This window comes from Labeo rohita, chromosome 24, assembly GCF_022985175.1.
Source record: "Labeo rohita strain BAU-BD-2019 chromosome 24, IGBB_LRoh.1.0, whole genome shotgun sequence".
In the NCBI taxonomy this organism is placed as follows: Eukaryota; Metazoa; Chordata; class Actinopteri; order Cypriniformes; family Cyprinidae; genus Labeo; species Labeo rohita.
The window spans coordinates 13,130,892-13,156,546 of NC_066892.1; the positions used below are offsets into that span (position 1 = coordinate 13,130,892).

A 25,655-nucleotide genomic window follows, 5' to 3' on the forward strand; every position below is an offset into this window, starting at 1 on the left:
TTTATTTTATTTTATTTTATTTTATTTTATTTTATTTTATTTTATTTTGACTGACTCATTTATTAAATAAATGTAATGTAAAATGAATAAATGAGACATGAATGTATTACTATTGTAATGCCAACTTGGAAATAAAATAAAAATAAATCATAATTATAATCATAATAATGATAAAAAAAAAAAATATTTTTTTTATTTTTTTATTATATTATTTTATATATTGTTATATATTATCATTATACTGATAAGAGCGAAATTATATATAATATCTAATAAAGTGTAATATTTCATAATAAATAATAATAATAATAGTTATTGTTATTTGTATTATTTTTGTTGTTGTTGTTGTTGCTGTTGTTATACTGGTAAGATTGAAGTTATATTTATATATTTAATGACGCCTAATATTTAACTTCAATTAAATATATATATATATATATATATATGATTGTATTATATATATATATATATATATATTGTATATATATATATATATATATATATATGCATTTATTTTATTAATAATATATAATTTAATTGTAGAATTTAATTATAATTTATTAATCTATAATTATTATTATATTAATATATAATATATTAATTATGTAATTTTTAATTGTAATTTAATATAATTATAAATAACTATAATGTGATATAATATTATATTATATAAATATAATTACATTTTATATATATATATATCACATATAATATCAAAATAACATTTTTTATTTTATTTAATTGTAATTGATTATTTTTTATGTTATTCAGTACAAAGAAAATACATATTTTTTTACTTTTAATTTGATGTGTTACCTGTCGATTTGTAATTATTTAATAAATTTACTTGCAAGTGAAAATTGTTTCTACATCCAATCATATCAACGTCTACTCAGTGTACAGTTATGGGTATTTAGACCATGGAAAGCAGCATTTGGAACCTAACCCTTTCGTACATAAGCGGGACGCCATGTGGCAGATTTTCCTATAGAAACAAAGTGCCCCCCTCAATTGAACTGGCAGCAGAAGGCAATTAAAGTCTCTGAGTTAAAGTCTCACTCTAATCAAGCAATCTGGAAGGAGTCCACTGAATCTAATTCCCACCAAGACATGAATGAGAGGGTTTGTATCTTATTCAAGACCTCAGAGTGAGTTATTCAAGACGCCCAGCGTTGGCAAGCAGAGAGTCATTGAGTTTTGGCTGAGTAAAGATACATTTCGTTCTTGTTAGGAGCCGTCGGGGATGAATGTCAGCATTTACACTATGGATGTTGTGGTAATGAGGTTAATATTGCAGTTAGTTGGGTCTAGTGTATGTGTAACGTATGGATGCGCAGTCTTGCGGTAATTGTTATTGATTTAGCTGCCGTTTTACTGCAGTTGATAGGATTATATTTGGCCGGCGTTAATTGTGTCTCATCTTTTATTCTGACTATGGCTGCTTTATTAGATTTGGTAGGGTAATGTATGTTTTATTGAAGGACAACTTTGCTTGGAGGCCCGTGTAGCGGATAGTTATCCGAGCGCTGCTGAATCTGATGTAACTAGGCTTTTCCAAATAGAGCAGCTGTAAAGAAGGGTGTAGAAGGTGTAGCGATCCATCTAAGTGAATTAGACTCCTCTAATTCTGTGTGGTGTCTTGATGGACCGTGGCCTGCTGTGATCTGAGAACACACACACACAGACGCATTCATCGCGGTCAGTCAAGAGGATCAAGGCAGGGCCACACCACAGATGGTTTAGTGCGTCAGGCATGACTGCTTTTATGGTGTCAAGTATTTACAAGGAGAGAATGGCACAAATAGCATTCATATGTACTGCTGCTGCTGCACAGATGATCAAAATAAAATCAAATTTGTGGAATGACCTAGTGCAGTTCATTCAGCTGTGAAAGACTGTTTATGTCAGTAAATGTAATGTAAAATGAATAAATTAGACATAAATATATTACTACTGTAATCTAAAATGGAAAAATATATTAAGAATAAAATAAATGATGTTATTATTAATATTAACATAATAATAATAATAATAACAATAAACATTTAAAATACAGTATTGGTATGATTCATTTTAATAATGTTATCAAGCTTATTAGTATTGTTGTTATTAATTACAATAGACATTTCAAATGCATATTAGTATTATTAGTATTATTAAGAAGAAGCCTAATATGTAATAAAAACAAATAATGATAATAATACTAATAATATTAATAATAATAAATACAACAATGTTGCTAGTAGTCATTTTAATGATACTATTAATCTTCTTAGGAGTATTGTTAATAATAAATGGGGATAATAATAAACAATAATAATAATAATAATAACAACAATAATGCATAAGATTATTGTTAATAATTATAATACACATTTCCAATTATTACAATTGTATTATTATTAATAATACAGTTATTATTATTATTATTATTATTATTATAATAAGACAATATAATATTTAGCATAATATGAAGCATAATATTTAATAATAATAATAATAATAACACTACTACTACTACTACTACTACTAATAGCATTATTATTCATTTTATAATGTATTTCATATAATAATATATTTATTAATATATTCATTGTATCAGTATTATTATTTTTAATAATATTGATATAGCAATAAACATTCCAAATATAAATAATATAAAATTGATTTTATAGTATGATTATAAACATTAATATTAATAATAATAATAATAATAATAATAATAATGCTTTTCCAAATACAATATTATTGATATTATTGGTAATCATTTTAAATGTATTATTAATCTTATTAGGATTATTGTTCTATTTAATTATTAATTATGACAAACATTTCAAATGCATTATTGTTATTATTATTATTCATTTTATAGTGTATTTCATATTATATTATATATTATATATTCAGTAATATATTCATTGCATCAGTATTATTAATTATAATATTGATACTACTAGTAATGAACATTTCAAATATAATAATGTGTTTTTTGTATTCATTCTAATAACAATAATGATTATTATTATTATTATTATTATTATTATTATTATTATTATTATTATTATTATTATTATTATTATTATTATGCATTACAAAAGCAATATTATTGGTAGTAATAATTTTTATTTTATTATTAATCTTATTAAGATTATTGTTATTAATTATGACAAACATCAGTATAAGTAATAATAATAATTAATATTATTATTATTACAGACAAAAATAATAATATAAAAATATGATTTTTATTGTATTAATTCATAGTAGTATCTTGTTGTTATTGTTATTATTATTTATGTTATTAGTAAAAAAAAAAATAATAATGAAAGGAATCTTCACTTGCTAGTTTTTTATTTTTCCTTTTACTTTTTTGTGCCTTTATCAAAATTTTTATCATATTGTGCTTGCAGTTAAAATCACAATAAAACATGCAACCCTATAATGCTATGCAGAACTGTTTTGTTCAGCCAAGATGGCACTTTATCAAATTTATGTCCCATAATGCACCTCCGTTGCCTCATTTTGACACTTGCATGCAACCCAGCATGCATTTGTCTCTGGCCATGTGCTCGTCTGCGCTTGCCAACAGGTTGCAATTAAAAGCCTTGTCACAGGTCTGCAGGCTCCTCAATCATACCGGTGGTTCTGGCTGCCGTGCTCTCTGGCGTCTGGCTCCGGCGCATCCATCTGAACAGAAGGTGTGTGACAGCATCTCGAGCTGAAATCTGCTAGGCCACGGAGTTCGTTGTGTGTTAAAGCCTTTTGGAAATGAAACCGCAAGCCATAAGGGGTGGAAGTGATTTGTTGGTGTGATGAAGTGTGTTTGAGAGACAGCCTATTTCAAATATTGGCCTGCTGTAAAATAATCAGCATTACACAACAGTTGACGCCGGCCCTCGCTTTTGATTAGCTCTAGGAGAGTCTAACGATCTCCTGAAGAGGAATGATCTAAATTGTCGCACAGGGTTTATGCTTCGACACAATTTTCTCTCAAATGTCGACAAAGCAACAGGACAAAGAGAAACATTTCTTTTGAATCACACCACCATTTCAGACGCATTCATTCGTTCCTTCCACACACGATTATATAAGTAGCTTTTGATTATTAGAACCATTTCCCATTCAAACAAGTCAACATTTTCATTATTCAGATGCCTCATGCATTATTTAAAGTGAAAAATCTGTATAAACAAGCAGTCGAAAAAATCATTTTGTCACTTTCTCCCATCCTTCGCTTATGAGATGCTTGGTCTCAAGCGTAAGTTCGTAAGAGGTAATGTTTCCCCAAGCGCACTAGCTCTAAACGTCCTCATGGGGTTCACATAGAGGCCTTTCACTAAACCCTTCAGCTGAACTTGCTGTACGTGTAGAATTTGCCATCTCAGTATTTCTGAAGAAAAGCCTGATTTTTTTTTTTTTTTTGGAGGTTGATAGAGCATACTGTATGCATAGTCCTACTTTTCACATGAAAGTTGAAGTAAGGGTTTTGTCTCAAAAGGTTTGATTAGGGATGAGAATTCTAAGTTGTTAAAAGATATTAGCTACTATTCTGATTCTTAAAGGGATAGTTCACCCCAAAATAAAATGATCACCTCACAATTTACTCACATTCAAGCCATCCCAGGTGTATATGACTTTCTTCTTTCAGACAAATACAATCAGAGTTTTATTAAAAAATATCCAGGCTTTATAATGAATGGGTGTTGAGATTTTGAAGTCCTATAAATTGCATCCACCCATCATAAAAAGTACTCCACATGGCTCTGGGGGATTAATATAGACCTTCTGAAGCAAATTGATGTGTTTGTGTAAGAAAAATATCCATATTTAAAACTTTCTAAACCATAATCTCTAGCTTCCGCTAACTGTCGAGCGTCCTCTTGGCTTACATCAACATTTTTCTTTACAAATCCTCGTTTTGTACTTCTAAATCCTTATCAGTGTTTGGTTTTACTCTTTCCTCTCATCCCCTCATTTGCCTACGTCCTACATCATCCGCTGGAACGCCACTCTCTCGTGAACGTTCGTACAGATATTAGCAGAAGCTAGAGATTACAGTTTATAAAGTCTTAAATACACAGTTGAGGTCAAAAGTTTACATCCCCCAGAATCATTAAAAATTATTTTACCAAAATAAGAGAGATCATACAAAATGTATGTTATTGTTTATTTAGTGCTGACCTGAATAAGATATTTCACATTAAAGATGTTTACATACAGTCCACACGAGAAAATAATAGTTAAGTTTATAAAAATTGCCCGGTTCAAAAGTTTACATACACTTGATTCTTAATACTGTGTTGTTACCTGAATGATCCACAGCTGTGTTTTTTTGTTTAGTGATAGTTGTCCATGAGTCCCTTGTTTGTCCTGAACAGTTAAACTGCCTGCTGTTCTTCAGAAAAGTCCTTCATGTTGCACAAATTCTTTGGGTTTCCAGCATTTTTGTGTATTTGAACCCTTTCCAACAATGACTGTATGATTTTGAGATCCAGAAATTGTTTTTTGAGTAGACATTTCTGCATTTTTTACCATTTAATGGACTGCTATGCTGCCCCGATTTTGAACTTCCAAAATGCAGTTTAAATGCGGCTTTAACCGATCCCAAATGTGGTTATAAACGATTGTGAATGAAGTGGACTTCTCCTTTAAGAAACAGGGGATGTAAACTTTTGAACAGGGTCATTTTTATAAATTCAACTATAATATTCTCTTGTGGACTACACTGTAAAAAATAAAAAACACAATTTGTTGAGTCAGCTTACCCTGCTGCCTTAAAATTTTAAGTTCAGTCAACTAAAATAAGTTTATTCAACTTGAAATGTTAAGTTGTACTAAGTAACAACTTAGATATTTGTGTTTGCTAAGCTTAACAGATGGGTAAGTAACCTAGCTGCCTTAACATTTTAAGTTGATTCAACTCAAATATCTAAGTTGTCACTTAGTATAATTTAACATTTCAAGTTGAATAAACTTTTTTTGAGTTGACTGAACTTAAAATTTTAAGGCAGCTAGGTTACAAATTATTTTAAGTTGACTCAACAAATTGTTTTTTACAGTGTATATGTAAAACACATCGATTTGCTTCAGAATGCCTTTATTATCCCCCTGGAGCTGTGTGGAAGGCCTTTTTATGAAGGGTGGATGCATTTTATTGGATTCCAAAATCCCCCAACACCCATTCACTGCCATTATAAAGCTTGGAAGAGCCAGGACATTTTAAAATATAATTTCGATTGTATTTGTCTGAAAGAAGAAAGTCATATACACCTGGGATGGCTTGAGGCAAGTAAATCATGAGGTGATTTTCATTTTCGGGCAAACTATCCCTTTAACAGAACCAAGCATCATGAAAATCAATAGTTTGTGCTTTCTGTTATGAAAAGTGGAGAACAACAAAAACCAGCTCTAAATTCTCTCGATTCTTGTGATCTTTTATATACTTGCTGCTAGATTCACTATATGAAACAGGTCTTCTTCACAGCCTCGGTGTATATTTCTGTATTTTAAAGCATAAATAAGTGTTTTCATGTATAATCTCCTGCTACGTCGTCTTCTGTGACCATGCAGGTTCTTCTGCATTGAGATTCAGAAATGACCCAGACATTTTCTTTGCTGTTTATAGTTTATAGCTCGATCCCCTTGGTCCTTGAACAAGGACACACGCTGTAAATATCTCCCGTCACTCCAATGTCACCTCAGTCGTTACCATTTTTTTAGGTATATGTTCCCAATGCCTGCTGTTTAATGCAGCCGTAGGATAGAGTGAATGAATAAATGGCCATGATTGTCTGATGATGGGGGACAGCGGTGGGCAGCAAAAGAGTTTTCCGTAGGGGGTAGGACGTTTTGCTGGTAAACACACAGTGTTTTTTTCCATGACGCCTAGTGCAACGATCCGCCGCTGATAAATAGACTTTTTTCGATGCAGGAAACCCTCTAACAGTTTGTCAGGCTGCCGCAGCAGAGGATCATGGGTCACAGCATGCTATGCCTGAAGGCGTCTATACAGTAGATGGGCAGTCAACCGCAGCAGAGCTGATTTTAGCCAACTCCATCCCTATTCTCTCTCTTTCTGTCTTTTTTTCCATCCTCTGGCCCAGCCAGGCTCCGGCAGCATCGATCACAGTCCAGGAAATCCAATATTCTGCCCCAATCTCATTCCCACCATGTGCCTATACGACGTCATTTGTATTCTTTCTCAGTATAAATAGGAAATCTTTATCAAAATTATGGTCTAAAGGATGGGGAAGCGTTATCCCGCTTAACCTTTGATCCGACATCTGGGAGAGCGGGAAAATAAATCTGCATTCGTGTGAAGTGGCACCCTCGGTTTACCCCAGCCTGCTGTAGTTTCCTCCCAGTGATGTTAGGTTGTTATGAGAGAAGAGTTGCTGGAGGTTTTGCAATTATTTTCTTACATCTCAGTTCTACTGTATCAGGCAGAGAGAGCGAAAACATCAAAGCTTGAATCATAAACTATGCATCATAGAGTATTTACACTGTAAAAGTGAAAATGAAGGTAATTGTTTGCATGGCTTTTGAGATTAAATGTCTTGACTAAACTTAATATGTGAAGTTGATATTTCTTGTCTTTTTTGTAAAGAGTCTATGCAGATTGTTCCTTTTATTTGCATGTTTTCATATGGTTTGTATGTGAATGTTTTGAGAAAATGTCATGGGAATTGAAGTGTTGAAGTCTATTAACAATATCACATGAATACTCATGAGGGAAAAAAAAACTAAAAATGCCATACACAGACCTCAACACATCTGAAAGATCATTTTAATATGGAAACTCTTGACGTCACAAGTTAATAAATGTGAACATCATAAACAACAATCTGAATGAAATAAATGTAACATAACCATAACCAACCAACCATGTAACTCATCAACTGGGGGTGTGCTATATATATATATAGTCTAAGATAATATGTTGCCTTAAACAATATGCAGTTTACATTATCAAGTATGTTGCAAAAAACAAAAACAGTTTTTAGTCTATTAAAATACATTTAGAATTCCCACAAAAAGGTAAGGGGGCAAATATGGCTCCATATGACTTTTATACAGTATGTCTTTTTAGTTTTTGCTGTATTTTGTCAGCAAAAATAGTTTCAAACAGCCACAACAGAACCGTTTTGCATCTCTGAGCAGGGTTGCCAGGTTTTCACAACAAAACCCACCAAATTGCTATTTAAAACTAGCCAATGGCATTTCGAGGGGGATCCTCCCGTTTGGTAGGGTAAAATACGTGTTTTCTGGTGGGGTTCCCCTTGTAAAATTTGCATTTCAAGGAATAAATATCACCTTTTTGGGGTCCCTTCTACCTGCGGATATGAAAAAAACGTTCCCATTTTCACGGGAAAACCGTGGACTTGGCAACACTGTCTCTGAGCAACACACGATAGTGTTTTATTACTGAATCAATCAGCCTTTTGAACAAATAAGTTAAATAAATGATTCAATGACTCACTCATGCAGTAATTTGCTGCCACCTACTGGTGATTTTAGGTTTATATTTAAAGTATATTTACACCTTTTAATATCACACGAAGAGTACAGTTTTTTTCTCCAAATATAAGCACGATTGCAAATGTGATATTGCTTTTATAAAACAGTCCAATAAACAACAACAGTTCCAGATTTTGCTATATTTTGTCAACAAAAATGGTTTTAAACAGCCACAGCAGAACTGTTTTGCATCTCTCAGCAGGGTTGCCAGGTTTTCACAACAAAACCCACCAAATTGCTGCTCAAAATTAGCCAAAAACTAGCCCAATGGCATTTCAAGGGGGGTCCCCCTGTTAATTTGCACTGCAAGGTATAAATATCATGTTTTTGGGGTCACTTCAACCTGTGGATATGAAAAAAAAACCCTGCGGCAACTTGGCAACACTGTCTTTGAGCATCAGTTTTATTGCTGAATCAATCAGCCTTTTGAACAAATCAGTTGAATGAATGACTCACTCATGCAGTGATTCGCTGCCAACTACTGGTGATTTTAGGTTTATATTTAAAATATATTTCTCCCTTTTTCCCCAAATCATTATCTGACATAGTTAATATCACACGAAGAGCACAGTTCTCCAAATATCGACACTGATTTTATAAAACAATCCAGTAAACAAGAAGTTAATATAAATTGACATTTTAGACACACAGTTCCAGTTTTGGCTGTATTTCGTCAATGAAAATAGTTTCAAACAGCCACAGCATAACTGTTTTGCATGTCTAAGCAGGGTTGCCAGGTTTTCACAACAAAGCCCACCTAATGGCTACTCAAAACGAGGCCAGTGGCGTTTTGAAGGGGGTCCCCCATTAAAAAACACATTTGGCGGGGTAAAATACACCTTTTTTGGTGAGCTTCCCCTTGTAAAATTCACATTTCAGGGGATAAATATCACGTTTTGGGGTCACTTGAACCCGCGGACATGAAAAACAACTTGCAGCAACAGTGTTAAACTAGCCCAATTCAACTGGAAAACCACAGACTTGGCAACACTGTCTGAGCAACACACGACAGTATATCATTACTGAATCGATCAGCCTTTTGAACAAATCAGCTGAATGAATGACTCATTCATGCAGTGATTTGCCACCGCCTATTGGTGATTTTAGGTTTATATTTAAGTATATTTCCCTGTTTTTTCCCAAAATCATTTCAAATATCAGTATTTAACATTTTTTGTAAACATGAAAACATTGACATTGTCTGTGTGAATGCATCTTTATGCCACTTCAGATGCAGTTTCTGTGCCACCTCTGCATTGCAAACACAAATTTAGTTAATACTATTTTCATTTGATTGTAAACAACCCTATAGTGTTTAACTTTAATTTATTGATTAAAGAATTTGACACAAAAGATGATGCATACATTTAATTAGGTTAGGGAAAAATGCCCATAAAAGGTAAAAATTGATTTAAACTTATTGAAAAAGTTAATTTCTGTTACTCCCACAACTAACCACTGCACAGAATATGAATAATATCAAAAGGTAGGAGTCAGCTGTCGACGGCAGTCCTAAACCTGCCAAAGTACCAGCACAATAACACGCTCAGCAAAATATTGTCTAATTATCGTTATTGAAAACACGATGTAATTTTTTGTCATTATTGCACACCCCTATTATCAACTCACCTCTGCTTGTTTGTACAACTTAAAACTGTTGTTTTTCTCATTTGCAGTTCAGCCGATGAGCAGTATCGCTGGAATACCCAAGGTAAATGTCATATTTTTTAAATGATTTTTAAAATTTTGTTGTCAGGCCTTTTTGTGGAGAATTTATAACTAGATTGAATTAGCTGTGCTGCAGCATGCATGATCGTTGCATCATCTTCATGAATTTCAGTATCCGAAAACAGTTGTAAAATATGCTGTACACATTATTGGTCTGGATGGAAGAATGAAATAAGTTTTAAATATGTAGATTACAATACACAAGTTTTAAAGTAACATTTTATAGTATAGATTATTATGATTAATTAAAAAAAAACTCATTGTTAACTATTTTCATTACCCATTTTTATCAGCTTTACTAATTCATTGTCGCAGTTCTACTATGCTTGCTGTAATCATCTTTAACCCAACACATTTGTATTCTATTCTATGTATTATATCTGCTTCACTCTCATATGTGTCTAAAGAGTGACGAATCCCAGCTTAGCATCCTGCTCTCTGGCTGTGCGGGTGCTGCTCTAGTTGAGAGGTTAATCTTTATGTCTTAGGGAGCTTGTGTAACCCTTTATCCCTTGGCAAATTACACCACCCTGGCCCTGGAAAAGTTGGCAGTCCGTTCTGACACAGAACAAGCAGCACGCCGGTTAACAGGGTCATCCAAACAGCCAATTAAGTTCAATCTCAGCCTGTTTGGATGCTTAGTGAGCAGGTGATAGGAAAAGGTCAAGAGGTCAGAGCCCAAGTGTGACGAATGAGGCTTCAGGAAGTATTTGCAGTGTACGCGTGATTAACCTCATCCCTGTTTTTTTCCCAGATGGACAGAAAGACATTGAAGAGGAACTAAACACAGGGCTAGAACTGGTGGATTCGTGTATCCGCTCCCTACAGGAGTCTGGGATCTTGGATCATCAGGAATACACCACAGATAGTGAGTAGCCATCAAAATTGCTTATTTAGTTTTTTTGCAGTGCCTGAGTTTGCTTTATGTTGGAGTGTTAATGTGTTATCCATTAAAGAAACAAAGCCTAATCCTAGCAATTAGCGAAGAGATTTTCACCATTGATTTCGACTTGACAACCTGGCTGAGAGTCCCTTTATTGATGTCTACATTCATTTGAAAGAAGAGCATTTACTGTCAATCAACAGTGCGGCATATGTATAAGAGGGCGGGGTTTTGAAAAAGGGGTGTGTCTATTCAGTGAACAGGTTTCTAAACGGCAGCTGTAAAATTGACAATGCATTTGATAACTGGAGCATCAAGGAATCTAGTGCTAGTTATTGCAATAATATGAAAGTATTTCCAGACAGAGCCTTTCGGCCAAAAAAAGGCGAATGTTGACGTACACAGTTGCAGAACATTTCTAATCTCAAAAATGGCACAGTTGTTCTAATTATGTTTGGGAAAATGTCTTTGTTCTTTCCTCTTACAAGGTGCACAAATATATTTCAAATATGTTGTCATGCATACTGTTTGTGGCTTATAAATGCTTGAAAATTGGAAAAGGAATAATTTTTTCGAGTTTTCCACGTTTATTGAGCAACTTAATGAATTAAATGTATTGATGCAAAAACATCTAACATGCAAAATAAATAATACAATATAATATATGAGCAATATCATACTCTTAGCCATGCGATATGAATGTATATCAGCTGTGATTCGGTCTTAGGCAGAGTGCTGTAGTTAATAACAGTGTGCCGATATATCACACGGCTACAAGTATTTGTATAATAGTTTGACGACCCGAGTGTGTAAATACTAGGGATGTGTGTAACGACTAATTTGATAGTCGTTTAAATGAAAGTTTTGTATCCAACTAGTCAACTAGTCTAAAAGCAAGATACCCCCAAATAATGGTAAGAAAAAAACCTATGTATGTGCATGTACATAATAACAGCCTTTGAAATACTTATCTATAAATCACACTGTCAAATCCCTCAATGAATTCCGCTTGTTGTACGTTTGCCTCGCGTTATCATCATTTAATTTTAGGCGGTCGTTAAAAAGGAAACAAAAGCCACTGCATAGCTAATTTATTCAAACCAGCTGGGGAAATACAGAACAATCTAAAATCACTCAATAGCCTGACAGAATTATTGATCTTCATATAATGTTAGACAGCATATTAAAACACAAGTCAAAAACAATAGAAACATTTATCAAGTAATAGCATTAAGAAATGCTTTTAAAAACTTATGTCATGCAGGCTATGTCGTTTACAAAACAAAACAATGCAACAATGTCCATTTTACTTACTCAAGATCATGCATTTTTGTTCAGTAAATTATCAACGTGGTCTGGTGAACTATGAAAAAAGTCGCAGGCACGCAGAGATAAACGAAAAGCAAGCCGATAGAGTTTTTAGAAAGCGCCTGGACATCCCACACCACCACCGAAGTGGGTCTTCGTTTATAGGAATAGACGGCGCGGACAGGATCACAGCGGAGGCGGGTTGTAGTGAATGCCGTGATTGATATTTGCTGACTTTGGCTAGCCTCGAAGCTAACGCCTACGACGTGCCTGTTATGTATTGGTCAGGTAGAGTTATTGTAAGCCAGTCTGATATTACACCGTTTACACAAAACTTTTCCGATTCCTTCTAATTCAAAATAATCTTACACCTTAGTCTTTTGTGTGGTCATGAGATCTCTGTAAGGGCATGTGAGGTCTGAAGTAAAAACGTAGTTTTCACCCAGATACACTTTTAAAAATAATGTATTATTTTTCAAATGTTTAATTTTAACTTATTTAAAATGTTTTAAATGTAACGTTAAAATTATGGCAATTTCAATGATCAAATCATGTTTTTTTTTTTTTTTTGTCGTGTAGTCGACTATTGTTTTCAGTGTCGACTAGTAGGAGCTGTACCGTTTAGTCGACTAGTCGACTAGACCCGCACATCCCTAGTAAATACATAAGAAACAGCAACGTAATCTCATTAAAAACCCTCTTTTCTGCAAACTACCTCCGTCATTGATTACATTTTTGAATGGATTCATGTTTTTTTACCACTAGATAGACATTAGAGTCAGCGCCAATTCCAGAATATCTGGCTGAGGTAAGGCTGCTCAAGGCGGGTTCATGAGCACTAAACGCCCCCTTACACCCTGTTTGTTGCACAAGTACATTCTGACCTAAAAAACTCTTAAAACTATATTCTGTGACACAAAAACACTGTTATTTATACAATTTTGGTCGATTTAGGCATCTGGCATGAAATACCGGAAGCGGAGTAATGCAAACGGTGAAACGGTTAGAGTTCTGATATTACTAGAATATCGCACTCCTCTCAGCCAATCAGATTCGAGAAACCAGACCAGAAAGAACTGTTGTATAAGTTGTAGGTGAATAATGTGCAGCAATTTTAACCATATCTCCTTGACACACTGAAAATCAGGAAATAGTCTTTCTCATATTTATAACTGTAAATGGCAACTGTTTGTCTCACTTTTTATCTTTATTTTGAACATAACTGAGAACATCTGTCAAGATTAATGTTACATACATTGCTTTTACGATGTCAGTTCTGATAGTTAAGCCGCCTGTTATGTTGTGCATTGCAGCTAAAGCGTTTTATTTAGGGATGGTAATAACTTTTATTTTTGTCATTTTTCTGAAACTACATCTGGCGGTATGCCATATTAAATTAAGACAGCAGAACTGGAAGGTGTGTGCCAGAACAAGCGGACAGAAGTCTGTTGTTATAAATATACTTAAAATTCTGCCTGTCATGGCCAAATAAATCTCCATTATATGCAAATCAAGACCTGATAAAGAAATAATTAATCCAAAAATGAAAGTATGTCAATCATTTACTCACCCTTGTGTTGTTCCAAACCTTTATGACTTTTTTGCAGAACACAGAAGCATGTATAATACAGTCAAAATCCAATACTGTTTGCAACACAGCATTCTTTAAAATATGCAATATTTTGAGAAGAAACAAATGTAATGTAATGTAAATGTGATTTTAATCGATTCTTATTTTTCCAAAACAGTGTTGAATTTTAAATCCCAAGAACCGATTAGTCTTAAGTTTCCGAATACAGTGTTTCATTAAAGCCTAATTTATATAAACTTGATATAAACTTGAAATAAAGAGGTAAAACACATTTATAATAGTAGTTTATGGTAAAACTGACTGAATTTACATGCTACAAATAATGAATGGACGATGTTAAATATTATTTCAAATAATTTACTGTATTATACCGTGAATAAAACAGCTTGTGAACAGTCACTAATATACCTCAGAAAAGACAACAACATTATTGCAAGAAACGTTTTGCAAAAAAACTGACAGATTTTGAAAGCTGATCTTTGTTTTATATTAAAAGTACCACAAGCACAATTTTGTGCAAAATTGCTATTATTTAGTAACTGGCGCACTACAAATGTAGTGAATGCAGTCGAAGACGTGAAATATATATATATATTTCCAAGCATACTGTGGGTATAACACATGGTGTGATTTCTGCTAAGAATGACTTCATTCTTGTAATTTCGAACTTTATTCTCAAAATATTATGGCTTTAATCTTGAAATATTTTGACTTTATTCTCCTAATTTTGTCTTTGTTCTCTAAATATTTTTACTTTATTCTCAAAATATTGACTTTAATCTCGTATTTTCGACTATATTCTCATAATTTTGACTTTATTGTCAAAATATTATGACTTTAATCTTGAAATGTTTGACTTTATTCTCAAAATATTGCGATTTTAAATTTCATAGTTTTAGATTTTCTCATTTTTTAGCGTGCACTAAAACACAGTTATAATAAACTTCCGAAGGTATGTTAAAAGAAAGAGTACAACTTACCGAAATCCGTATCCTGTCTCATTTAATTGCTCGATCAGTGTTTCAACCGTGGAAACAATATAACAGCTTGTGAACAATATATCACGTAAAGTCAATGACTTTATTCTCATAATTTCGACTTTATTCTCAAAACATTTCAACTTTATTCTCAAAACATTTCAACATTATTCTCATAATTTCAACTTTATTCTCAAACTTTTTGACATTATTCTCGAAACATTTTGACTTTATTGCGGCTTTAATCTCACAATTTCGAATTTATTCTCAAAATGTTGATTTTTATTCTCAAAACATTTTGACATTATTCTCATAATTTCAGCTTTATTCTCAAAACATTTTGAGATTATTTTCGTAATTTCAACTCTATTTTCAAAACATTTCGACATTATTCTCGTAATTTTAACTTTATTCTCAAAACATTTCGACTTTATTCTCAAAACATTTTGACTTTATTCTCAAAAACATTTCAGCTTTATTCTCGTAATTTCAACTTTATTCTCTAAATATTTCGACTATATACTCAAAACATTTTGACTTTATTTTCAAAATATTTCAACATTATTCTCAAAACATTCCAAAATTATTCTCGTAATTTCATCTTTATTCTCAGAACATTTCAACATTATTTTCGTTATTTCAACTCTATTTTCAAAATATTTCAACTTTATTCTCAAAAAAATTCAACTTTATTCTCAAAACATTTCAACTTTATTCTTGTAATTTCAACTTTACTCTCAAAACATTTCGACTTTATTTTTGTAATTTCAGCTTTATTCTCAAAATATTTTGATTTTATTTTCAAAATATTTTGACTTTATTCTTGAAACATTTAGACATTATTCTCGTAATTTCAGCTTTATTCTCAAAACATTTAGACTTTATTTTCCTAATTTCAACTTTATTCTCAAAATATTTTGACTTTATTCTCAAAACATTTTGACTTTTGTAATTTCAACTTTATTCTCAAAACATTTTGACTTTATTTTCGTAATTTCAGCTTTATTCTCAAAATATTTTGACTTTATTCTCAAAACATTTCGCCATTATTCTCAAAACGTTTCAACATTATTTTCATAATTTCAACTCTATTTTCAAAATATTTTAACTTTATTTTCAAAAAATTTAAACTTTATTCTCAAAATATTTCGACTTTATTCTCAAAATATTTCGACTTTATTCTCAAAACATTTTGATTTTATTTTCAAAATATTTCGACATTATTCTCGAAACATTTTGACATTATTCTTGTAATATCAATTTTATTCTCAAAATATTTCAACTTTATTCTCATAATTTCAGCATTATTTTCAAAATATTTGTACTTTATTCTCAAAATATGACGACTTTGATCTTGTAATTTCGACTGTATTCTAATAATTTAGACTTTATTCTCAAAATATTGTACTTGTAATATTGATTTTAATCTCATAATTTTAGATTTTTTTTTTTTTATTTTAATGTGGATACGTTAAAAGAAAGAGTACAGCTTACCGAAATCCGTATCCTGTCTCATGTAATCGCTCATTCAGTGTTTCAACCGCGGAAAGATATCGGTACAGCAGCTTGCGAACAACATGTCACGTAACGCCACATTTACCCACGGGAAAAAAAAACATATTTGGTGACCATAAACACCTGGGCTATTTAACTTCACCACCCTCTCCCACATTTCACTTTTTCTCTTCTTTTTTTTGTGGCAGAGGTTAACAACACAAAAGCTTAAGTGTCTGTTTTATGGAGGATATATTACTTCACCGAAACTGTCTTAATCTCCTCCCAGAAAGTTGCATGTCATTGATCTTTTACAGAGTTCAAAGTGGCTTTTAAATAAGTTATTGACTTTGCGCTTTCTGTTGAGGTCGGTGACAAGAGAAAAATGCCACAGGTTTTTGCAATGCAATTCCGGCTTTAAAGTCGAAATAATCAAAACAGATAACGCCTCCGCTGAATAGACATCCCTACCACAACATTCTCTGAGCTTCAGGCGTTAGAATACCACAGCCGAACATAACAGCCCATGAATAATGTATTGAAACTAAGTATATTTACTATAACGGGCTGAAATTACAGTGAGCTCTAACGTTTCGCTAAGGACAGAGTGGCTTTCAATAATTTATCTGATAGCAGGGTGAGTCAAGATAAAGTAGCTGAAGCGCTGTGGAGGTGTCTGATGTGGACATGCTTTTACGTATTATCTGACGGCCAACAAACATTGGCCTTTGTGATCCAAAGGCTTTATTCTTTAAAAGGAGCTTGTCCCCGACTCGTTCAGAATGCATTGGTGATCTAAGCATTACAGGAATAAGAAAGAGATTGATGTCTTGAAGGCAGCGGTCTCAGTGCCTTTCCATAGGTTTCTTCTGATTATATTATATGTCCGTGTCACACTCTCACACTGCGTCAAAGCAGCATGATTATTCTGCTGTTGTGAGTCTTGTAAAAGAATATAAAAAATAGATCCCTTGTGAAATGTTTCATCATATAGGAAGCCAAAAAGTAGAGCTTCTAGTGATATTTTATATAGTAGTTCAACAGTCCATGCACTTCTGTGATGGGATTATATATATCTAGTGCAAGTTTGTTCCATCCATTGGTTAACTTAACAGCCTGGAATTATGTGAAATCAAGCCCCTTCATGATGGGAAGACTGTAACAGCTATAATTTATCCAATTTCCTTCAATTGTCTTTTGTGTTTGTTTATTCTGATTTTTGGGGTGAATTTGATTGAGGGTATTTTTTTATTTATTTATTTATTTATTTATTTATTTTATTTCTGGCTACGTTCCCTATTTGCATGCTGGTTACATTAGTACTAAATGTGTAATTAAAAATATTACCAGTGGAATTTCCCAGTATCACAGCAAACAATAATGTGCTGTTGGGCACACTGCTTTATTTTAAATTAATTAAACATTGAAATAATTATTAAGCAAATTAAAACAATGGCACGCTGCCTTCATTTTTTTTTTCCATTTAGGTAAGCATTGCTTAATTTAATTATTCAAGTAAACAATCACCAATAATTACCAAAGAAATAAATTAAGAGGAGTGTTTGTTTTTTGTTTGGTTTTCTTATTATATATATATATATATATATATATATATATATATATATATATATATATATTTTTTTTTTTTTTTTTAGTTTAATTTTTATTTTTAGTAAATATTCTTGTTGACTGCATAATAAACTGAGACAGGCCTAAAATTTTAAGTATTTCTGTATCATTTCATTCCAAACTTGTATGTATTTTTTTCCCCAATTAAATACAAAAGAAGATATTTAAAGAATGTTGGTAAACAAGCAGTTTCACAACGGCATTTTCTGTTTAAATTACTTTATTTTTTATTGGTTTTATTTATGTATTTATGCACAGTTGCATTTTCTGTTTTATTTATTTATTTATTTATGAAAATAACTTCATTCATAACTACACTTCTGGTTTGGTTTTATTTTACTTTATATTATTGTTCATCCATGCGTGCATAATTGCATTTTGTTTTTAATAATTTATTTATTTTATGTATGCATTCATAATTGTGTTGTATTTATTTTTTATTTATGCACAATTGCATTTTCAGCTTTTAGATTTTCTTTTTATTTATGCATGTATTCATAATTGCATTTCCTGTTGTATTTTATTATTTTATGTAAGCATGCATAATGCATTTATTTATTTAATTATTTATTTATTTAAATTAAATATTTATTTAATTTTTATTTTATTTATTTATACATGCATTTATAACTGCATTTCTTGTTTTATTTTATGCATCCATGCATGCACAAGTATATATTTTATATTTTATCAGCTTTTATATTTAAATTTATTTATATATGCATGCATTCATAACTGCTTTTCTGGTTTGGTTTTATTTTAGTTTATTTTATAATTTTTTTTCCATGCATGAAAATTGCATATTTAAATATTTATTTAGTATAATTTATATATATATGCATAAATAACTGCATTGTTTGTTTGTGTTTGCACAGTTGCGTTTTCAGTTTTTTTTATTGTTCTTTTTATTTATGCATGCATGTATTCATGCATTTTTATTATTTTATTTTATTTATTTAATTATTTATTTATTTTCTCCATAGAATATAAGTCAAAGGGAACCAAAACTGTATGGTTACCAACATTCTTTAAGTGTTTCCTTTATGTTTCACAGAAGAAAAACACAGGTTTGGAATGAAATGAAGGTGAGCAAATAATGAGACAGTTTTCATTTTTAGGTGGACTATTGCTTTAATGCATATAGATACAATATTCCGTTCAATTATTTAGTTTGGCTTGGTATCGAAATGTATGGTACTAGTGATTTATTGGAGGTGAAAAAAAAGACTTGCAGACTGAGACATGGGAAAAGAGGAGCATTCCCATGAATTCCACCTCACCACAGAAGCTTTTGAAATCATTGATCCCGGTGTTTGGAGCACTGTACATTGGGGATGTGTGATTTATTCTGTGTGATATAGCGTGCAGTGCTGCCTGGCTCTTTGATGTTGGGGTTTCAGCAATGCTGCTTTACATGTATGGAGGTGTTATCCTCAGTTAAACTGATCCAGCTGCTCTGTTTTAAGGAGATGAATGAGAGCGCTGTGGATATCTTGGGCAGGCTTGACTGAGGATGGGGGAAGTCAGATGTGTAAGTGTCTTACACTAGGTGAGGAGCTATATTTAGTGTCAGTGCTGTGATGCTGTAGCTGCAGCTCCTTTAGACGATGCTGATTCAAATGAGAGAATGATCCCAGGAGGGTGAAAACAACATGCACAAAAACGTACATACAGTATGCACACAAAAGAGAGGGAACACGTACCACATTAGAATATTAGCACGGGTGACAGTGATATATCAGCCTGGCCGATTGTTAGTCATTTAATTATCCATGCTGGCCAATTACACTGACCTCCTGGTCAGTGAACAGAAATGGTAATGCACCCATGTCAATTACAAAGGCTAACATTAACTATTTGATTTGATTATATTTATTTAAATTATTTATGCACAATTGCATTTTCTGCTTTAACATTCATTCATTTATTCATTTCAGCTTTTATATTTTTAGTTTTTATGGATGAATAATTGCATTTTTAGCTTCTAGAATTATTTAGGCATGTATTTATAACTGCATTTATTATTTTAATTGATTATGTAAGAATGCGTAATTTCATTGTGTTATTCATTTTTTTACGCATGCATAATTGCATTTTTATTATATTTTATTATTCATGTGTTTTGTTTTGTTTTGTTTTGTTTTATTGGTCTTATTTATTTATTTATGCAAAATTACAGTTTCTGGTTTAACATTTCATTCATTTATTCATTTATTCATTCATTCATTCATTTGTTCGATCGTTCGTCTTTCTTTCTTTTTTCTTTACAATTGCATTTTCAGGATTTAGATTCATTCATAAATGTATTCATAATAGCATTATTTGTTTTAATTTATTATTTTATGTAAGCATGAATATTGCATTTTATTATTTTTTTATATATTTGCATAATTTATTATTTATTTTATTTATTGGTTTTGTTGGTTTTATTTATGATCAATTTAACATTTATTTATTTATTTTATTTATGTATCCTTTCTTTCTTCACAATTGCATTTTCAGCTTTTAGATTCATTTATTATTTATTTGTTTATTCATAATTGCATTTCTTGTTTTAATTTATTATTTTATGTAAGCATGAATAATTGCATTTTATTATTTTTATTCTTTTTGTATTCACTTTGTTTTATTTTATTGTACTGTTTTATTGCTTTTATTCTTTTTTCTTCCTTCCTTCCTTCCTCCTTTCTTTATTTCTTAGATTTTTTTAATTTATTTATAGATTAGTTCATAACTGCATTTCTTGGTTTAATGTAATTGCATTGTTTTTTCTGCATGCATAGTTGTGTTTTTTATTATATTATATTATATTATATTATATTATATTATATTATATTATATTATATTATATTATATTATATCATAATTTCTTATTTTATTGTATTGGTTTTATTTATTTATACTGTCTTTCTTTTTCTTTTTTCTCTTTTTTTATAATTGCTTTTACCTTCTTTATGTATGCATAGTTGAATTTTTATTTTATTTTATTTATGCATTTTGTTTTATTTTATTGTACTGTTTTATTGGTTTTAATATTTTTTTTCTTTCTGTCTTTTAGATTTTTTATTTATGGATGTGTTTTTAGCTGCATTTCTTGTTTTAATGTATTATTTTATGTAAGCGTGCATAATTGCATTGTTGTTTTCTGCATGCATCATTTATTTTATTTTATTTTATTTTATTTATGTTTTATTTTATTCATGGTATGCCATATGTGCAGTACCTATCTGACGCAATAAGAAATGAGGATGACAATTTTTGTCAGCAAGTGCACACTCACGACCATTATTTCTGCATTTGATCATCTTTATTGGCATTTAAGACTTCACCTCACAATGCCGTGAACTCTAATGATGGTAGGGTCCAGGGCAGTGAAAAGCTTTAGGTTAACCAAAGCTGCATTGCATTCCCTACGACTGATCAGGGGTTTTCAGATCAATGGGAACATAAATGAGAGCAGCAGGCTATTATGGACTCGAATAATGCACCAATTTTCTTATCTCTACAGACCAGCTTGATGGATCTGTCTGATACAGGAGTCATAGATTATTGTGTAGCGCGAAGAGAGCAGACAGCATCCTCCTCCTGAGAAACCTGAGATGCCTTAACTCGAGCTGTTTTTAAAGGCGCAGCGTTTTGTGCGGGGAGGGAAAAAACAATCATTATTTTCACAGTATGTTTCAGGAGCAGCTAATCTCTGATTAAGACTGATAGTCCAAACATGGGCTTGCTGAAAGCTACATGAGGGTTGATGGCATCTTGACAAACTATGAATTGTTGATAGAATCTGGTATACTGTCAGGATGGCCCAGAAACGACTCTCCAAACACGCAGTGAGGCGCTGCTGATTATCTGTGTAATCTGACAGGGATGGACATTTTGGTCATTATGTTTACTCAAGTTTTTGACACATAAATCAACTCGGGAGAGGATGTAGGGGACACCCTACACAGTAATTAAAATTATTAGGGATGTAACAACACATCGTGAGGTGGGTTCAAGTTTATATAAATGTATCTCTGAGGGGAACTGACTGTCTTCAAAAAAGTTTAGATGGTATGTTCTCTTCGTTTTGACTCTTTATAATGCGTATTTGCATATTTATAATTGCTGCTGTTCCGTAAGCACCACCTGCTGGCAGAGAGTGAATTTGTGTTCTCACTGCATCATTTTTTTTTTTTTTTTAATTGAGATCTATACATTATCTGAAAGCTGAATAAATGAGCTTTCCATTAATGTATATTTGTTAGGATAGGACAATATTTGGCTGGGATACAACTATTTGAAAATCTGTAATCTGAGGTTGCACAAAATCAAAAATAATTTACAAAATCGCCTTTAAAGCTGTCCAAATAAAGTTCTTAGCAACGCATCCAAAGTCATGTAGGTGAAAACGAAAATTTTTAACTCAAACCGTTGCAGTCTGTCAGTCAGATAATGGCAGTCAATGGCATCCACGGCTTTGAGAGTCAAAAAAACATACAGAGACAAAACCAAATTAAACCTTGCGGCTCGTGATGATACATTGAGGTGTGAAGACACAAAACAGTCGGTCTGTGTAGTAAACTGAGTAGTGTTTTTATCATTTTTTTTACCTCTGATCCACCGCAATGTCCAACTGTCCAGAGCATGTTCACAACAGCCCATGCATGATGAGTCAGCTTGGTCTGGCATGGTAGACGCATGCGTGGAAGCGATCTGTCGCGCATATACGTCACTCATTGTTCATACAGTGAGATTGTGGGTACGACGGCTACTCGAAATTGTAACTACTTGTGCTTATCGTGATTGTTGCATCCAATTAAAAGATAACATTTGCTTGCAAAAACTCCCAGCTTTGAGCCTGATCACCTATGCCACAGCACATAGACGCGTCACGCGCAGACTGTTGTGAATGCGCTCAGGACAGTTGGACATTGCAGTGGATCAGAAGTAAAAAATTATATAAATACTGTTCAGTTTCCTGCACAGACCGATTGTTTCATGTCTTAAAGTAGAAGTCCACTTCCAGAACAAAGATTTACAGATAATGTACTCACCCCTTTGTCATCCAGAATGTCTTTCTTCTTCAATTGTAAAGAAATTATGTTTTTTGAGGGAAGCATTTCAGCATTTTTCTCCATATAGTGGACTTCTATGGTACACTGAGTTTGAACTTCCAAAATGCAGTTTAAATGCGGCTCCAAACGATCCCAAATGCGGTTGTAAACGATCCCAGCCAAGGTCTTTTCTAGCAAAACGATCGGTTATTTTCATAAAAATAATACAATTTATATACTTTTTAATGTTAAATGCTCATCTTATCTTACTCTCTCTGAACTCTGTTTTTTTCCAGTTCATGACAGTTAGGGTATGTGGAAAAACTCCCATCTCATGTTCTCCTTCAACTTCAAAATCGTCCTATATCGCTGTCTTACCATTTTTGTTGACGGTGTTTGATCTTCTTTGCATGTTCACTTTGCAAAGGCTGGGTCGGTACTTCTGCAGTGATGTAGGATGATTTTGAAATGATTTTTGAAGTTGAGGGAGAAAATACAGTTGGAGTTTTTCGACATACCCTAACTGTCTTAAAGTAGAATACACAGAGTGCAGGCAAAGCAAGACAAGACAAGCTTTTGAGATTAAAAAGTATTTAAATTGTATTTTTTTAATGAAAATAACCGATCATTTGGCTAGATAAGACCCTTCTTCCTCGGCTGGGATCATTTACAACCGCATTTGGGATCATTTGAAGCCGCATTTAAACTGCATTTTGGAAGTTCAAACTTGGGGCACCATAGCAGTACATTATATCTTTTCCTCAAAAACAAAGGTTTCCTTACGACTGAAGAAAGAAAGACATGAACATCTTGGATGACAAGGGGGGTGAGTACATTATCTGTACATTTTTGTTCTGGAACTGAACTTCTCCTTTAACACCTCAATGTATCATCACAAGCTGCAAGGTTTAATTTGGTTTTGTCTCTGTATGTTTTTTGACTGACAGACTGCAACGGTTAGAGTTAAAAATCTTTGTTTGTGTTCTACTGAAGAAACAAAGTCACCTACATCTTGGATTCCCCAGGGAGTAAGCAGATAAACATCAAATTTTCATTTTTGGGTGAACTACCCCTTTAAACATGGAAAAAGTCAGATTTTCATAATATGTCCCCATTGAAGTTTGATTATAAAAGTCATCACTGTTGTGTTTTGAGGATTGTTCCTGATCGATTGTCCTCATGCCCAACCCTAGTTCTCCCAGCACTTCAGCTGTTTGCCAACACCCCCACACAAACATTAAAACACTTGATTTTTCTCGCTTTCTCTCCCCTCGCACATTCCTCTGCTTGGGTTTTCTCTTGTCATTTTAATCCCCGTCTCTCGCGCTGTCTTTCGCTCGCTCGTTCTTTCCTTCTCTCTCTATTTCACTCCTCCCCTTCTAATAAATTATGTATGCCATTTCTGCCAGGCTGAGGGCTGCATCGCTGCCTTGCTGAAATTGCTCTCTCTCTTTCTCTCCGTCTCTCTCTCTCTCGCTCTGGCGCTCTGCACACAGGACCGAGTCTGCTCTCTCAGAGCTCACTGCAGCTCAGCTCGAACCCAGAAGGCTCCCTCCAGTACTCCGCCAGCTACCATAGTAACCAGACCCTGGCCCTGAGCGACTGCTTGTCCGCACCACAATCTCAGCAGCCTCAGCCCCCTCCGCGCTCCAGCGGCCAGCCCGGAGGAGCCGTGCACAGCTACAACCAGGTGAGCGCTGCTGCTTCCTTTTCTCCCGCTTTATATATCCATCCTTTCTGTCCAGAGACTCTGTTCTGCACCTCAAGTCTCTCGTGATCAGATCTCGTGATTTTTTTTTTTTAGGGGGGTTGGCTGGCACGAAACAATTTCCCGGGCTCCAGCTGGGATCATGTTTCAAGCTGCTGCCTAAAAAGTGATTTCGAGACCTGATTAAAGCAATTAACTGCGAGACCGAAGCATTTGTTAGCAGACGCCGGCGGTACTGCATTGCATCGAGCGGCGAGCGTGTGCGAGACAAACTTTGTCATTATCTGGGGAGTTAAATCGTGCCCTGTTGATGAGACTGTAATTACAGCAAACCCTGCAGGGTGGTTTCTCCCAAACTTTCATTTCTTTGAAACGAGTCTCGAGCACCTGCAAACGTTTCGGTAAAAAGCCGCCAATATTTTATTTTCTCCATGTTTGCTAATTAGCCGAGTGTTTAATGCATGCAAATGGAAGAAGAAGAGCTTGAGCGGTTGGTCACGATAAAGCTGACATTGGCACATCCTCTCTAGCTTGCCCGCCCTCCCTTTCTCTCTCTCATCCTTTGACACTTTTAATGAACACATAGGCCCTCTGTGTTTTAATGAAAGATGCCCAGCATCCTCGGCCTTCCGGACTTGAGAGTCGAGGGGGGCCTCGCTGCAAAGGTTCTTTGAAATCATTCTCATTTTCTCAGTCAAAAAAGCCTTGCAAGCTTGCTTGCTTTATATTGAAAGCAGAAACTGCATTGTGCTTCTTTCTCTCCCGTGTTTGTGCGGACTGT

At 33.2% G+C, this 25,655-nt stretch overlaps 1 protein-coding gene across 1 annotated transcript in view; it reads left to right on the forward strand.

Moving 5' to 3' along the window:
- The window catches only part of ctnnd2a (catenin (cadherin-associated protein), delta 2a), a 394,266-nt gene that overhangs the window by 167,624 nt on the left and 200,987 nt on the right, over window positions 1-25,655 (forward strand). The window contains 3 exon segments of the mRNA XM_051098760.1: window positions 10,194-10,228; window positions 11,000-11,113; window positions 24,663-24,856. Of these exon segments, the coding sequence (XP_050954717.1) occupies window positions 10,194-10,228; window positions 11,000-11,113; window positions 24,663-24,856 (343 nt within the window).